Genomic DNA, 16,846 nt, shown 5'->3' on the forward strand with positions numbered 1-16,846 from the left:
AAAAAAATCTTAACTTTCTTACAAACACATACAATTATCTTCAATGAAAAACAAAAACAAACTTTGCCCAAGTAGACATAATCAAATAGTTCTAGATGTTACACATTAAAAAGGAAATCTGGGAAGTTTTCTGGACTGAGTAGCTTTTATGATAAATTTTCTGAATTCAGATTATCTTACAGTTCTGTATTTCCAGTAACAAAAGTACAAACTTATATTTTTAAGATGCATGAACATTAAAAACTAGAATTCCTCATTTTTCTGCTTCTACTTTCCAAGTGTGTTCCTACACACCCAGCTAATCTTTAATTATAAACATATATATAGTTTAAAAATATTTTAAAATTATTTTTTAAGCTTATTTTATTATTTTATATATGAGTATTTTGCCTGAATGTCTATCTGTGAATCATGTGTATAGCAGAAGAGAGCACTGGAATCCAACCTGGGTCCTCTGTAAGAGTAGTACACATTCTTCTCTGTGGAGTCATCTCTCCAGCCCAGAATGTGTAAGCTATTAGGAGTCATAAGAAGATTGCACGTACATTGTACAGGAAGTACATGCCAGCAAAACACTCATCCATACATAGAAAATAAAAATACGTCTTTATAAAAGGAATATAAGACTTGAATATGGCAGTTGAAGAGAATTACTTTTGGGAAACATGAAAAAAAATTTATAGGAGGAATGTTACATATAAATGATTAGCTGGGCAGTGGTGGCACACGCCTATCCCAGCACTCAGAGGCAGAGCCAGGCGGATCTCTGTGAGTTTGAGGCCAGCCTGGTGAGATAGGCACCACAACTACACAGAGAAAACCTGTCTCGGAAAAACAAAACAAAACAGAACAAATAAATGACTAAAAAAATGAATTTGAACATAAAACATACACAAAAAAGCTAAAAACATGCTAAACAAACTCATAATGAATAAACAACAAATCTTGTTACATTAAAAAAATAAAAATTACAGTGGTGCTGCTCCGGAGTGTAGTGCAATGGCAGAGCACTTGCCTAGCATGCATGAGGTCCTAGGTTCAATTCCCAGCTCTAGGGAAAAACAACAACAACACCTGTGCTCAAAGGAAAAAAACCAAACAACAACAACAAAAAAAAAAACCCAGTATGACTTTAATGTGTTTTTCTTTCTACTTGTTTGGGACTGATGGTCCCTGGGGTTTGCTGGCACATCACCAAGAGGAAGTACCTTGAATGGCTGGTCCAAATGAAGATTCACAAGAAGTCTTTTCCGGTTATCATTCAGCATTCCATCTATTTTTTTCATATGTGGTAAAAGTAGCTCATCTGAAATAACATTTCAAAAGGATAAACTATCAACATAAATGTTTGCTAACACCCTTTTTTTTTTTCTTAAACCATCTATATATTAGAAGACATTAAATTCACTGGCTTATGTAAAATGCAGCTTTTAAGAAATAGGCTTTTGCCAGGCAGAGGTGGTTCACACCTTTAATCCCAGCACTCAGGAGGCAGAGGCAGGTGGATCTCTGTGAGTTAGAGGACAGCCTGGTCTACACAGTGAGATCCAGTACAGCCAGGGCTACACAGAGAAACCCTGTCTCAAAACAAAAACCAAAATGAGAAAAGAATAGGCAATTAGCTTTCAGGAACAGAGGTCAGCCTGCAAAGTAGATTTGATCATAGCAAGTGTTGCCAAAGTCTTGCATCTTATTTCTTTCCCCATTGTTTTTGAGACAAGGTCTCATGATGTAGCTCATATAGAAGCTGGTATAGAACATGCTATAAAGACAAGGTTTACTTTATTCTACCTGTTTCACCCTCTCAAGTGCTAGGATTAAATGTGTACATCACCACACCTGGCACCTTAGCACAATTAAAACAAAAGGATGACCATTAGATGATTCATTTCTCTCAACTTCATTTATTATCTAACAATAATAATACTACAAAATACAAACATTCTAAAATTCTATAATTTTGAGTATAAAACACTGAGTATGAACAAGACTTGTTTTTCTGGCTAGTACTAGAGATGAGGCCAGGGCCTTGCACACACTAGTTAGGTAAGTGTCTTACCATTAACTACAACCCCACTCAGAGATTTCCTTGGTTGGTTTGAGATTGGGTCACACTATGTAACTCTAGCTGGCCTGAACTCAATACCTAGACCAGGCTGGTCTAGAACTCACAGAGATACACCTGCCTGACTCCTGAATGCTGTGATTAAAGGTACGCACCACCACACCTAGCTGAGATATTCTCCATTCACTGTAATTTTGGGCAAAACCAAAGTAGGGAAAGAAAAATTATTACAACCAATTGTCAAAAATGAGTCAAAATTGTTGTGTTAGAAAAGGGGATGGGTGTGGTGGCTCACACCTGTAACCCTGTCTCAACACCCCCCAAAAAAACAGAAAGGGGAGAATAAAAATACAATGGTAACAAATAACTCATTTTTGATATTGTACTAAATACCTGAGGTTATAGACTGTTAATTTCCCAGTACAGTACTGGCATTACATATGCATAACATAATACATAAATAAGTAACAGCAAGCATTAGGGGAGAAAATATCATGTGTGGTGGAATACGAACTACTTAGCACTTGGGAAGCACAGGCATGTGGATCTCTGTGAGTTCAAGGCCAGCCTTGTCTATAGAATAAGACATTTTAAAACAAACAAAAAAAACCCAAGAATAAATAACAAAACAAAAGAGACGACAGTGAGAAAATTCACTTAAACAAAGAACTTTTGAATGTGCTCCTTAGCAGGCCATACCGTTGCTCTTTTCTAGGGCTTGCATAGTGTCTGGATCCAGAGCAATGCTAACAAGCAACTCCATGTAACTCTTGAAAGTTTCCTTCATTGCTCTTGTGTTCAGAAAACGAGTGACAAAGGGAGCTGGAGGATCAAATTCTAGAAAGAATAAGAGATAAGATACTAAATTTTTCCTTCCTGACAATTTTAACATTATTTTTCTTTATAACAGTACCTTCTAAACAAGACTGAAGACACCATTTCTTCTACTTATTTTTTTTTTTTGCAGGGGTGTGGGTGTGGGGTGGGGTTTGAGACCGGATTTCTCTGTAGTTTTGGTGCCTGTCCTGGATCTCGCTCTGCAGACCAGGCTGGCCTCAAACTCACAGAGATCTGCCTGGCTCTGTCTCCCAAGTGCTGGGACTAAAGGTGTGCGCCACCACCGGCTGGGCAGTTCTAATTTAAGCCTTCCTGTTCTTTGTTTAGAGACAACCCAGGCAGTGTTGGGGAGATACCTCAGTCAGTAAAGTGCTAGCCATGAAGATCCGAATTCAGATCCCCAGTTACCCACATTAAAAAGCTAAGTGTGAGCCAGGAGGTTGTAGCACACACCTTTAATCCCAACAATCGCAAGGCAGAGACAAGCGGATCTCTGTGAGTTTGAGGCCAGCCTAGTCTACAAAGGGAGTTCCAGGACAGCCAGGGCTACACAGAGAAACCTTGTCTCAAAAACAACAACAACAACAACAACAAAACACCAAACTAAAACAACAAACAAAAGCCAAGTGTAACTGGCACACACTTCTAATTCCCAGGCTGGGAAGGTGGAGACAGGAGGATCTTTGGAGTTTGTTGGCCAGCCAGTCTTGCCCAATCACCACACTCCAGAATCAATGAAAAATCCTGTCTCAAAAAGTAAGTTGATAAGGAACAGAAGAAGGCAGCAGACACCAATCTCTGGCCTACATATGCACATATGTATCAACACACACGACTGTGCAATGACACATAAGCACAGACATAGACAGAAACATCCCAGATAAATAGTTGTGGCAGTACACACCTGCAATCCCAGCAGTTAGTAGGTGAGGCAGGAAGATCAGGAGTTCAAGGTCATCATCAGCAATTCACCAAGTTTAAGGCTGCCCTGGTTCCCACATAAGAGACAATCACTCTAGAGCTCGTTTTGTTCTGTTGATGCAGGGTTTTGCCCTCAGCAGTCTTCAAAAGCACTAACCTCCCAAGTGCTGAGCTTACAGGTGTGTGTCACCAGGCCAGCACTGCAGAGCTTGCAATACAGACGAAAGCCTAGACCGGTAGCTTTCTCAAACAGAGACTTTGCTTGTGGTGGGATTAAGAACGGTGTTAAAGGGTACACTAATAAAAACCTTCCCAAGTGATCATGAGGCTTGGTACCACTGTAGCATCTGACACATAGGCCAATAAGAGCCAGTTTCTCTTTTGACATCCCACACCTTAGACCCCTGCTGCTACCTCTTACAACTATAGTCTCAATGACTTCTCTATGTCTAGTAAAGAAGCCAAGAGGTGGCATAGTGAAGTCAGGCAGAGGCAGGATGAGCTCTATAAATTCAAAGCCAACCTAGTCTGCATAAGTTCCAGGCCAGCTAAGGCTACATAGCGAGACTCTTGTTAAGAAACCAAACAGCTGGGCAGTGGTTGGCATATGCCTTTAATCCCAGCACTCGGGGCTGAGGGAGGGAGAGGGGAGAAGCATGTGGGTCTCTGTGAGTTCAAGGCCAGCCTGGTCTACAGAGCTAGTTCCAGAACAGCAAGGGCTACACAGTGAAACACTGTCTTTTTTTTTTTTTTTTTAAGATTTATTTATTATGTATACACTGTTCTGCCCGCATATATGCCAACACACCAGAAGAGGGCACCAGATTTCATTACAGATGGTTGTGAGCCACCATGTGGTTGCTGGGAATTGAACTCAGGACCTCTGGAAGAACAGCCAGTGCTCTTAACCTCTGAGCCATCTCTCCAGCCCCGAAACACTGTCTTGAAAAACCAAAACCAACCAAACAAAAAAAACAAACCAAATCAAACACTACAAGATACCCATGAACAAAGATATTCCTTCTTTTTTTCTACACTTAAAATTACTACAGAATTCTAGTGGCATGTATTAAAATTTTTTAATTCAAACATAGCCTATGTATACATAAAAATTTCATTTAAATTCAATGGCAAGAACTGCAGGATTAAATGGGATTGGTGGCACATGACTGTAATGGCATCAATCAGGAGGCCTCTAGAGGCACCAGGATTAAGAGTTCAAGAAAGGCCAGGACTGGAGAGATGGCTCAGCAGTCAAGATGCTCTTCCAAAGTACCCCACTGGAACTCAAAGTCCAAGGGATTTGACATCCTCTTCCGGCCTCTGTGCACACAAGGCCCTAATGTGGTGCCTATACAGAAATGCAGGCAAAACGCTCATACACATAAAACAAAAATCCTAAAACAAGACAAAAAACGGGAAACTGGAGAGATGGCTCAGTGACTAAAAGCACTGGCTGCTCCTGGAAAAACGATGCAAATTTGGTTCCCAGCACCCACAGTAAGCAGGCCACAGCTGCCTGTAACTTCAGTTCCAGGGGATTCAGTGCACCCTTCTGACCTCTATAGGCACTGTACTCAAATACAGAAACTCAAATCCACATTCAGAAACACACACACACACACACACACACACACACACACACACACACACACACACACGACAGACATAACAGACACACACTACACATAATAATTAACAATAATAAACTCCAATTATGGTGGTACAAGTCTTCAATCCTGAAGTTCAGTAAGGAGAGGCAAGCAGATCTCTGTCAGTTGAAAGCTAGCCAGGGAATCCTGTCTCAAACAAACAAACAAACAATCAAAAAACAAACAAACAAACAAAAAACCCAAAATGAAAACCAGGTGCTGAAGAGAGAGGGCTCAGAGGTTAAGAGCACTGGCTGCTCTTCCAGAGGTCCTGAATTCAATCCCCAACAACCACATGGTAGCTCACAACCATCTGGAATGAGATCTGGTGCTTTTTTCTGGCCAGCAGGCAGAACACTGTATGCATAATAAATGTCTTTAAACAAACAAACAGACAAAAAAAATCCCGAAAACCGGGCTAGGCACGCTGGCTTACACCTCTAACCCCAGCATTTGGGAGGCAGAGGCAGGTAGATCTCTGCGAGTTTGAGGCCAGCCTGGTCTACATAATGAGTTCAGGACAGCCAGGGCTACTCAGTGAGATCCTATCTCAAAAACCCACAACAAAACCAAAAGAAAACCCTAAAAAGTGACACTACTAGTCAATGATAAAATTCAGATGATTCCAAGTAAAATTCAGAATTCTAGAAACTTGAATCCACTATTGTAAGCTGGACAGCTTCACAATATTTGAAGGCCTTGCTGATGATATCAATAGTGAAATTAATGATTTACGTTACAGTATTGATTATTGAGCTCAAGGTCCCATGCATGCCAGGCAAATGCTCTACTAACAAGCCATACCTCCAACCCTGCTGAATGTTATTTTGTAAATATTCTAAAATAAAACAGGACCTAAATATAAGACCTAAATCCACAGCACTCTAAGAAAAAAAATACAAGAGATTTTAAACCTTGATTTCCTTGGATTTAGCAATGGATTTTGACCACGACAAGAGCACAAGAAACAGAAGCAGTGAGTTGGGCTCCCTCAGAATTTAAAGTGATTTAAAAAGACACCCTACAGAATGGGAAGGTATTTCTAGTCATACAGGTAATAAAGGTTTAAAACTCAGAATGAAGCGAAGCACACAGTAATCACAGAATTGAGTCAGGGGTCAGGAATTCAAGGTCATCTTGAACAATATAGGGCATTGCAAGCCAGCTTGGACTACAGAGACCCTGTCTTAAAAACATACTCAATCCAGGGACAAATATCAAGAAATTCTAAATTTAATGACAGAAAGACGAGGAACCATTCTGATAATAAGCAAGTAATGGAGCTAACTGGTGGTGGTGCACACCTTTATTCCCAGCACTCAGGAGGCAGAGGCAGGTGGGTCGCTGACTTTGAGGCCAGCTTGGTCTACAGAGTGAGTTCCAGGACAGCCAGGGCTAGAGGTTACCAGCAACTGGAGTAGGAGAAAATGGAAAGCCACTGTTTGTATAGTATACATTTGGGGTGATAAGAGTTATGGGAATAAGTAATCCAGACGGTACCACAATAATGTAATTAATGCTACTGAATAACACACACTTAAAAATAGCAAATATTAAGCAAAACTTGTTAAATATAAAGAAGGGAATGTATGAATTTTCTTAAGGACTTCCTCACTAAGTATTTCCAAATGACAATGTATATTGTGAGACTATGCTATATGAAACATGCAGTCAAAGAGTAAGACAAACCAGCAGATATTAATATAACGGAGCATGAGCGGAGTTTAGCAGAGCAAGAACTATTAGTTGTCAGGGCTGGAGATGGCGAAGTGGTTAAGAGCACTTGCTTTTAGAGGACCTGGGTTTGGTTCTTAGTGCCAACAGGGTCATTCATAACCATCTGTAACTCCAGTTCAGGGGGATCCTATGCATCTTCGGACCTCTGTGGGTGCCAGGACACACATGGTGTACATACATACATGCCTACAAACATTCATACACATAAATAATTGTTAAAAGCTGAGATGTCAAGTTTATGTATCTGAAAAAGCAATTCAAATTCTCTTCTCAACAACACCTTCGGATGCCATGCTTTCTTTAGACTTTAACCAAACTCACATATAGTAACAAACTGAACGTACAACAGACACGAAAAAAATCCCACAGTGTTAATAAGTAGTAATCGATCATTTAAAAAATATTTTAAACATTTTTTTAAAATTTAATTGCTACTTAGTAAATCTAAATAGATTGAGCCCATTTGTTAAATGAAATATAAAAATATTCTGAAAGAGTTTAAAAATTACCATCATGCAGGCCAGGTGATGGTGCATGCCTTTAATCTCAGCACTTGGGAGGCAGAGGCAGGCAGATCGCTGGGAGCTTGAGGTCAGCCTGGTCTACATAGCAAGTTCCGGGACAGCTAAGATGACACAGAGAATCTCTGTCTCAAAAAAAACAAAACAAAACAAAAAACCCACCAAAATAATATCAACCAAACTCTAAGCTTGTGAGACAGTTCCGTGGGTAAAGACACTTGTTGTCAAGCCTGATGACTAGAGTGATTCCGGGACCCATATCCCACATGGCAGGAGGGAACTGATTCCCCAAAAGTTCTCCCTGGACCTCCACATGTGTGCCATGGCGTATGCACACTTACATATGCATGCATGCATGCAATGTGAAAATAGAATCAGCTTATAAATCCATATTATTTGACTTACATTCCTAAACATTCTGCCTAACTAGTGACACCTAGTGGTCTGCCATGTTACTTAGTCAAGAAAATTTGTTCTTGTTACTTGAGAAATCGGTATAATTACAAATCAGAACCCAAGTCCTCCTATTCTAAGCAATGAGTACTGTTAACTGCAAAAACTTCAAAAAATGGTATTATTATTATTATTATTATTATTATTATTATTATTGCCTTCACCATTATATACACACACACACACATATGCTTCTACCTTGAATATTTAACTTACACTTACTTATCTTGTATGTGTGCACACATTGCATATTTGTCAATGCACATATGTGGAGGTCAGAGGACAACTAACAATAACAACAACAAAAAACCCCCACACATGCCCTTAATCCCAACACTCAAGAGGCAAAGGCAGGAGGATACTGTGAGTTCCAGTATAGCCTGGTCTACATAGTGAGCTCCATGACAACCAAGACTACACAGAGACCCTGTCTCAAAAGAAAACAAAACATTTAAAGTAGATTTCAATACTGAGGATTTTATATATATTATGGCTCTAATTCTAATACGAATAGCTCTCAGACAATGACACAGATCAATTCTCAATTATACCCTTAACAACCAATTAATTCCTCATTTAAGTACAGATCACACGCTCAATTTCTTTTGTCTCCTCCTCCATTCCTGACACCACTACTTGGATTCTGATACCATTTTTGCCTGAAACTAGGTCTAATAATTAATTTCCTCATGGTACTTCCTAATGAAGTTTCTCCAAATACTCTCCTTTGTTTACAGAGAAGCCAAGCGTTGCAGCTTTAGGAGGGCTGGAAAGGCCGTTCCTTTCCCTTCAGCTTTGCCTTCACCATTAGATTTAAGGTTTGTTTGTTTGTTTGAGGTTTTTGTTTGTTTGTTTTTTGAGACAGGGTTTCTCTGTGTAGCCCTGGCTGTCCTGGAACTCACTCTGTAGACCAGGCTGGCCTCGAAGTCACAAAGATCTACCTACCTCTGCCTCCCAAGTGTTGGGATTAAAGGTGTGCACCACCACTGCCTAGCTCACCATTATATTTTAGAATAATGGTCAGTAAAACTTCCTGTAAAGAGTCATATGGTGTCATACGGTGAGCCAAGCAGTGGTGGCACCTGTCTTTAATCTCAGCTCTTGGAGGCAGAGGCAGGTGGTTCTCTGTGAGTTCAATGCCAGTGTGGTCTACAGAGTGAGTTCCAGGCCATCTAGGGCTACACAGAGAAACTCTGTCTTGAAAAAAACAACAAACCAACCAACCAAACAAAAAACTCACAGGAGTTATATGGTGAATATATGTTAGGTTTTTCTGGTCACATGGTCTCTGTACCAACAACTCAAAACTTTCACTGTAGAAGAAAAACAACTATATGAAATCATGTACTTCCAAACAGTATTTGTGGGGCTGTATTCCAATAAAATTCACAAAAGTTGGGTAGCAATCAAGCCAGTCTGTCAACCTCTGCCCTCTGCTGAACTGTTTGAAATTTTTTGTACAAACTATACTCCGTGTTTTCAGAGCTAATAGAATGTGTGCTTTGTATTTTTGCATTGTACATGTTGTAAATTCTACTATGGCAAATATTGGTAAATATACTTGATATATGTTATCATATTGTACTAATTAATTAAAGATTGGATTGTTTTGTCCTAGATTTGTTTCCTTTTTTCTTCTGGCATAAATACAGGTGCACCCTACAGGATTTGTTTGTTTGTTTTTTTCAAGACAGGGCATTACTATGAAGTTCTGGCTATTCTGGAACTCAGTATGTAGATTTCAAAATCAGAGATCCACTTGCCTCTATAGGCATGTGCCATGTCTGACTATTTTTTCTTCCTTTAAGATTTATTTTTGTTTACATGCATGTGTACATGCTTCTTTGAGCTTATGTGCACCACGTGTGTGCAGGAACTGGAGTTATACGGAGTTGTGAGTTGCCTAGATCCTCTTGGCCACTAAGCCATCTCACCAGCCTGAGGACTAGATGATTCTTAGTAATCCCCAGACTTAGTATGCAACTGGCATTCCTCAGCCTAGAAGGCATCAAGGTGAGTTTTGCATTTCCTGCTTTACAGAGACCAAATGTGCTCTATATGGTGTGATTTGTACAAAGCATAAGGAACTTGTACAATACAATCTTCCAGTAAACCAATCCAAACTGAACTGTCACCATCACTATGCCCCTTCATTCCTGCACACTGTCTGAAATTATCAAAATACTAATTTCTTGGGGAACTCACCCTCATCCTCACTACTGCTAGAACGGACCTCAGGAGAGGATTCGGACTGTGATGATGAAAATTCTTCTTTCCATTTCTTCCGTTTCTTTGGTGGTGGCTCAGCCTTCATTTTGAGCTGTTTAACTTTGGGTTTTGTGGAAGAGGCTTTTGTAGTTGTAGTTTTTGATACTGGTGGGTCAGAAGTTTTACTGCTACTTGGCTTAGATAGAACATTTCTGCAATGTTAAAACAAATTTCATTAACATCATTAAATCTTTTAAGATTAAAGAACTCTTATGCAGGGCGACGGTGGCGTACACCTTTAATCTCAGCACTTGGGAAGCAGAGCCAGGCAGATCTCTATGAGTTGAGGCCAGCCTGGTCTACAGAGCAAGATCCAGGACAGGCACCAAAACTACACAGAGAAACCCTGTCTCGAAAAAACAAAACAAAACAAAAAACAAAAAACCAAACAAACAAAAAAAAAAAAAAAAAAGAAAGAAAGAAAGAAAGAAAGAAAGAAAGAAAGAAAGAAAAAGAGAATCCAGAATCATGCTGCAGATAACCCAGGCACACTGATCTATGATAGGAAATCTACTGTGTGCTGATCTATACATAATGCACATGTCCATGTGTGTCCCTATCCCCACAATTACCTCATTGTAAACCTGACATTCACTTATTACTTTCATTTCATGGAGAAAAGAGCTTCAGAATGGTTTTGTCACAAAGAGCTATGTTCAAAACATTTTGCACCTTCTTTTTTTCCACTTTACTATAGTAACACCAAAAAGACCCAAGCAAAGAAGTTACCTGCTCCACCACAGGAAAACACTAGCTTTACTATGCTCAACTCATTCTTTGAAAAGGAATCACTTACTGCAAAAGGGACAGCATCATTCTCAGTCTCTTTAACTGATGTGATCCTTTATATAATAACAATACTCAAATAAGCACTTAAGTATATTACATAAAAAACAAATACCTGATAGCTTGTGAAGGCTTATTTCTTGGCTTTTTGGAACACACTCTGACATACTCCTTTTTGTTTGCATTTTCAATGACCTTTACATATATTCTTTTGTATTTAGTTTTTGCATCTCCAAAATATCCAAGGTACTAAGGAAAGAAGTTTTGAATTATACAATTACATATCTATACATAAATACCACTTTGTTGACCTCACTGCCAGCTATTCTTTGCATTTTCTAAAACATAGGCCTAATCAGACTAGTTTTATCCTGATTTTGAGAAGGGTGGGAGTGGGGGAGGTGTATGTGTGAGAGTGAATGTGTGAATGAGAGAAGGAGGAGGTGCAAATGAGTGCAGGTACCCGAAGAGGAGCTGGAGGTACAAGAAGTTTTCAGTTTCCTAATATCAACTCAGGTTCTCTTCAGGGGCAATATGTGCTATAAACTGCAGAGCCATCTCTCCAGCTCTGTTATTTCACTTATTTATTTTAAATTTTGCGTACACGTGCCTGTGTAGATGTGTGCATGTGAGTGCAGGTGTTCTCAGATATCAGAAAAGGACACAGGATCCCCCAGAGCTGAAGTTACAGTTATAGCTGCCATGAGGATTCTACGAATAGAATCCAGGTCCTCTGCAAGAGTAGCCAATGCTATTATCAGAAATAATGTCAATGCAACTAACCCTACTCATTTTATCTCGAAGAGTCAGTTTAGAGAAGCTGATGGAATCAAGCATTTAACTTACACTATTTGTAGCTGCAAATTCTCTTTGCCCATCTCGAATTTCCGGAACAAATTTCTGTAACAAAGCTTTCTGTACTTTCCAAATAGCTGGGGGCTCTTTTCCTATATTTAAAGCCTCCTACAATAAGCAGAATTAATTACATTTAGGAAAATACCAACATGCTTATATTTATAGAATTACTGTAATGAGGAATCTTTTTTTCCCCCTAGACAGGGTCTCTGTGTGTAGCCTTGGCTGTCCTGGAACTTGCTCTGTAGACCACGCTGGCAATGAACTCACAGAGATCCACCTGCCTCTGCCTCCCAAGTGCTGGGATTAAAGGTATGTGCCACCACCCGCTGGCCTCATTTGTGCAGTTTTCCTTCTTTCTTTCTTTTTTTTTTTTTTTAGAAGATTTATTTATTTATTATGTATACAGAGGAGAGCACCAGATCTCATTACAGATGGTTGTAAGTCACCATGTGGGTGCTGAGAATTGAGCTCAGGACCTCTTGAAGAGCAGTCAGTGCTCTTAACCACTGAGCCATCTCTCCAGCCCTTGTGCAGTTTTCTAATAGCCAAAACAATACAATACAGTTGTACTGGGAGTTAACTGTGAATAGTAGGGTCATAGACAGGTTTAAAGTTATACTCTTCCTAGTTCTAATTCCTTTGCTTTCCATCCCAATCTAAAAACAACATCAGCAAAAGCAAAGAAACAAAAACCCAAAAATATTTTAAGTATGGCTAGCTAGGCATGGTGGCTCTTACCTGTTATCCCAACACTTGGAAGGCTCAGTCAAGAGAACTGCCAGTAGTTCAAGGCTATCCTGGACTATATATAGCAAGTATCAGGCTGACTATTTTTTTAATTAATTCATTTAACTTTATTCGAATCAGTATTCTGTCATGGGTTTTGGGTTCTCTGGAACTGGACTTACAGACAGTTGTAAGCTGTCATGTAGGTTCTGGGACTTGAACCCAGGTCCTCTAGAACAGCAGTCAGTGCTACTAACTGCTAAGCCATCTCTCCAGCCCACAAGCTAACTTTTAACAAGGCCTATCTCAAAAACAAACTAATAAAAGAAGTATGACTTAGATAGTTCTCTACGAATTATACCGTTCTACTCATGGCACTACAATTTAGATTATAAACTGGGAAGTGGTGGTGCACGCCTTTAATCCCAGCATTTGGGAAGCAGAGGGAAGAACAGTGAGTGACTGTGGCAAGAAAATTGCTTTCAGTGATAGTGATAAAAAAAATCTTTTTCCTGAAAATAGTGCTCAAATTAATTAACTTAGAGGAAAGGGGTTGCTAGGTTTTTTTTCTCCCCAAAGACTTTTTGTTAGGTGATAAGTAGTGATAAGTGTTAGGCGTGTGAGTTCAAGGCCAGCCTGCTCTACAGAGCAAGTTCAGGACAGCCAGTGTACAGAGAAGCCCTGTATCAAAAAACAAAACAAAAATTATGAAATTAAATCCAATTTCATGTTTATGATAGTTCTGTTATTTTCTTTAAATTATATGAACATTTTCTTATACTCCCTAGTAATATATTCAGTTGGAAATATTGAAAAAAATTAACAAAACTGCTGTAATTTTGGACTTGAGCTGTAGCTTAGTGTATATGCCTAGCATACACAAAGCCCTGACTCAGTCCTAAGGACTGCACAAAACTGTGTAAGGTGGTACATGTCTGCAGTCACAGTATTTCAGAAGTGGAGTCTAGAGGATCAGATGTTCAAGGTCATCCTCAGCTTTGAGGCATGTTCAAGACTAGCCTGTAGTGTATCAGATTCCCATTCTAAAAAGCAAACATCAGCTGGGTGTGATAGCCCCTGTCACAGTGTCAACCTGGGCTACAGAGTAAGAGGCTAAGTTAATTAATGAATTAAATTATAAATCTGACATCCAGTCCCATCTTATAAAACACAGTAACAGGATACTCATAGCATTTTTAATGTTTTGTAACATGCATGACAAGTGTGCCATTGAAATCATCATGAAAACACAAGCATTCCAACTAAATTAGGTCCTTTAAACATGGGAACGTTCACTGACCTTAAATGTCTCTATGTCTTCTATCTTTACCACAAATTCATCGCGTTCTTTGTATTGGCCTTCTCCTCCACTTTCTACATTTTCCTCGTCTGTAAAACCTTCTATGGCAACTGTAGCCTGTCCTTTAGCAAACTGGTCTGCAGGAAGACTATCAAGTTGGATAGCTTTGGGGGGTTCTGTGGAGTTTGCATTTTCCAGGGTGTTTGCAGCAGATGAGGTCAAATGAAGGTCTTGTTTAACTGCACCAGCAGAGGAGGAAGTGGGAGCAGCACCAACTGTCTCGGCAGATGCACCAGGAGTTGACATAGGTAGAGCTTCTGAAACTAAATAATGCAAACAGAATCAATGGCAAACATTTAAACAGTTCTATGTTTTGAGTAAGGTCCAAAACCTTAGCGTAAGTTATTTTTGTAATCAATTGCTTAGAAACAATTCCACAGGAAGAAATGAAAGACCAGTTGTTAATCTAAGAATGAAAGATGTACAAATTGAATCAGGACTAGAAGACTGCATTGCAAACCTGAAGCTATGACCTACCTATCTTTCCTCTCCTCAAACTGCTCTAAACACAACAAAAATAATTTCAGAAGGCAGAGACACACAAAAGTGACAGGAACTAAGAAAGGATCAGATAACCAAAGCTTTAAGAACTCCTAGAAGAAAGGTAATTGGATATGGAAAAGAAAGAAACAGGTTGGAGAGTTGGCCCAGTGGTTAAGAGCACTCGCTACTTTCCAGGGGACCCTTCATAGACTTCCAGCATCTACACAGCACCTCATAACTGTCTCTAATTCCAGTTCCAGGAGATCTGACACCCTCTATTGCCTCCATGGGTACCTGGTACAAACATGGTGTACAGACTTACACGCAGCCAAACCCTACCCCACACACATATAACAACAACAACAACCAAATACTTCAAAACAAGTGAAATAGACAAACTCCTAAAAAGACACAAACTATTAAAAAGAACTCAGGAAGAATAAAAATATAAATAAACTAATTAATTAGCCAAATAAACAAAAATAAAAAACCATCCTATAAAGAAAAAGCACAGGCCTCAGAAACTGCTAAATTCTAGAGTGAAGGGACCAAATACTAGTACTAACTCCAAAAATAAGAAAATACTCCCCACTCACTTTATGAGGGCAGTCTCACTATGTAGCCTAGGATGGCTACTCAGAGATCCACCTGCCTCTGCCTCCAGAGTACTGGGACTAAAAGCACAAGCCATCATGCCCAGCAATACAGTGTTTTTCTAATAACAAAACTAGATAACATAATAAAAATAATAATAATGAGAAAACTACATATCCCTAATGACATAAACAAAAGTCTTTAATAAAATCCAGTGACCACATCGAGATGTAAAGAGTTAAACAAAAGCTAGTTGTTGTAGCTCAGTGGTAGAGTCTATTCCAACAGGCACAAGCCATAATGTCAATCCATAGTACAAAAATAAATAAATTAAATAAACAAAAAGAGCAAATAAATACATAAGTAAAAGCATACTATTATGACGAAGTAATATTTATCTTCGAAATGTAATTCACGCCGGGTGGTAGTGGCGCACACCTTTAATCCCAGCACTCGGGAGGCAGAGCCAGATGAATCTCTATGAGTTCGAGGCCAGCCTGGTCTACAGAGCAAGGTCTAGGACATAGCATTAATGGGCAAAAGATGAATCTTTTCAACAAATGCTATCTTTCACAGGTAGCCACCTATGAAAGAGTGAAGTGAACCTTTACCTTGTGTCATATACAAAATTAAATAAAAACAGATCACATACCAAAATGCAAAAGCTAAAATTATGCAATTATTTGAAGAAAAAATGCCAATCCTTATGATCTAAGTTAGGTTATCATTTTAGCATACTACCAAGAACATATGGGACCAAAGAAAAACAAGGTGAATTTCATTAAATATGTAAAACTTATGCTGTAATTGCTGTCCCCAGCCAAGTAGATGAAAATGAAGTATTTAAAATCAGATATTTACTGATTAGAGATGTGTATTCAGAATATATGTAGAACACTTAAAGTTCTATAATAAAAAGACAAATGTTCAACTTTTAAAATGGGCAAATGGGCCGGGCGGTGGTGGCGCACGCCTTTAATCCCAGCACTCGGGAGGCAGAGCCAGGCGGATCTCTGTGAGTTCGAGGCCAGCCTGGGCTACCAAGTGAGTCCCAGGAAAGGCGCAAAGCTACACAGAGAAACCCTGTCTCGAAAAACCAAAAAAAAAAAAAAAAAAAAAAAAAAAAAAAAAAAATGGGCAAATGGAGCTGGAGAGATGGTTTAGTGGTTAAGGGCATTTTACGCTATCAGAGAGACCAATACCTCCCATTGGGTGCCCCACAAACCCTGTAACTCCAGCTCCAAAGGCTTTGACATGCTTCTGACCTCTATGGGCACCTACACACACACACACACACACACACACACACACACACACACACCCCCACACTCACCCCTATACCTACATACAAACACATACACAAACACAAACATACACACACACACACACACACACACACACACACACACACACACACACACACGTAAAATAAGCCATTATGAAAAATGGCCAAAGGATATAAACATATTTGAGAAAAATTATCAGCTATAATAAAAATGGAGAAAAGATGTTAATTATAATATCAAAAGAAAAAAAAAAACATGCCCCTAATCACACAACTTCAAAATATATCAACTAAATTCCC

The 16,846-nt window shown here is 39.3% G+C and overlaps 1 protein-coding gene across 1 annotated transcript in view; it reads right to left on the minus strand.

Annotated features, from left to right (window-relative positions):
* Positions 1-16,846, minus strand: part of Qser1 (glutamine and serine rich 1) — a 66,339-nt gene that overhangs the window by 10,235 nt on the left and 39,258 nt on the right. The window contains exons 4-9 of the mRNA XM_059261042.1: positions 14,125-14,447; positions 12,087-12,203; positions 11,356-11,489; positions 10,392-10,606; positions 2,765-2,902; positions 1,209-1,306 (exon numbers count right to left, since the gene is read on the minus strand). Of these exons, the coding sequence (XP_059117025.1) occupies positions 1,209-1,306; positions 2,765-2,902; positions 10,392-10,606; positions 11,356-11,489; positions 12,087-12,203; positions 14,125-14,447 (1,025 nt within the window). The remainder of the gene's footprint in view (positions 1-1,208; positions 1,307-2,764; positions 2,903-10,391; positions 10,607-11,355; positions 11,490-12,086; positions 12,204-14,124; positions 14,448-16,846) is intronic.

The sequence above is a fragment of the Peromyscus eremicus genome, chromosome 4 (genome assembly GCF_949786415.1).
Source record: "Peromyscus eremicus chromosome 4, PerEre_H2_v1, whole genome shotgun sequence".
NCBI classification, from domain to species: domain Eukaryota; kingdom Metazoa; phylum Chordata; class Mammalia; order Rodentia; family Cricetidae; genus Peromyscus; species Peromyscus eremicus.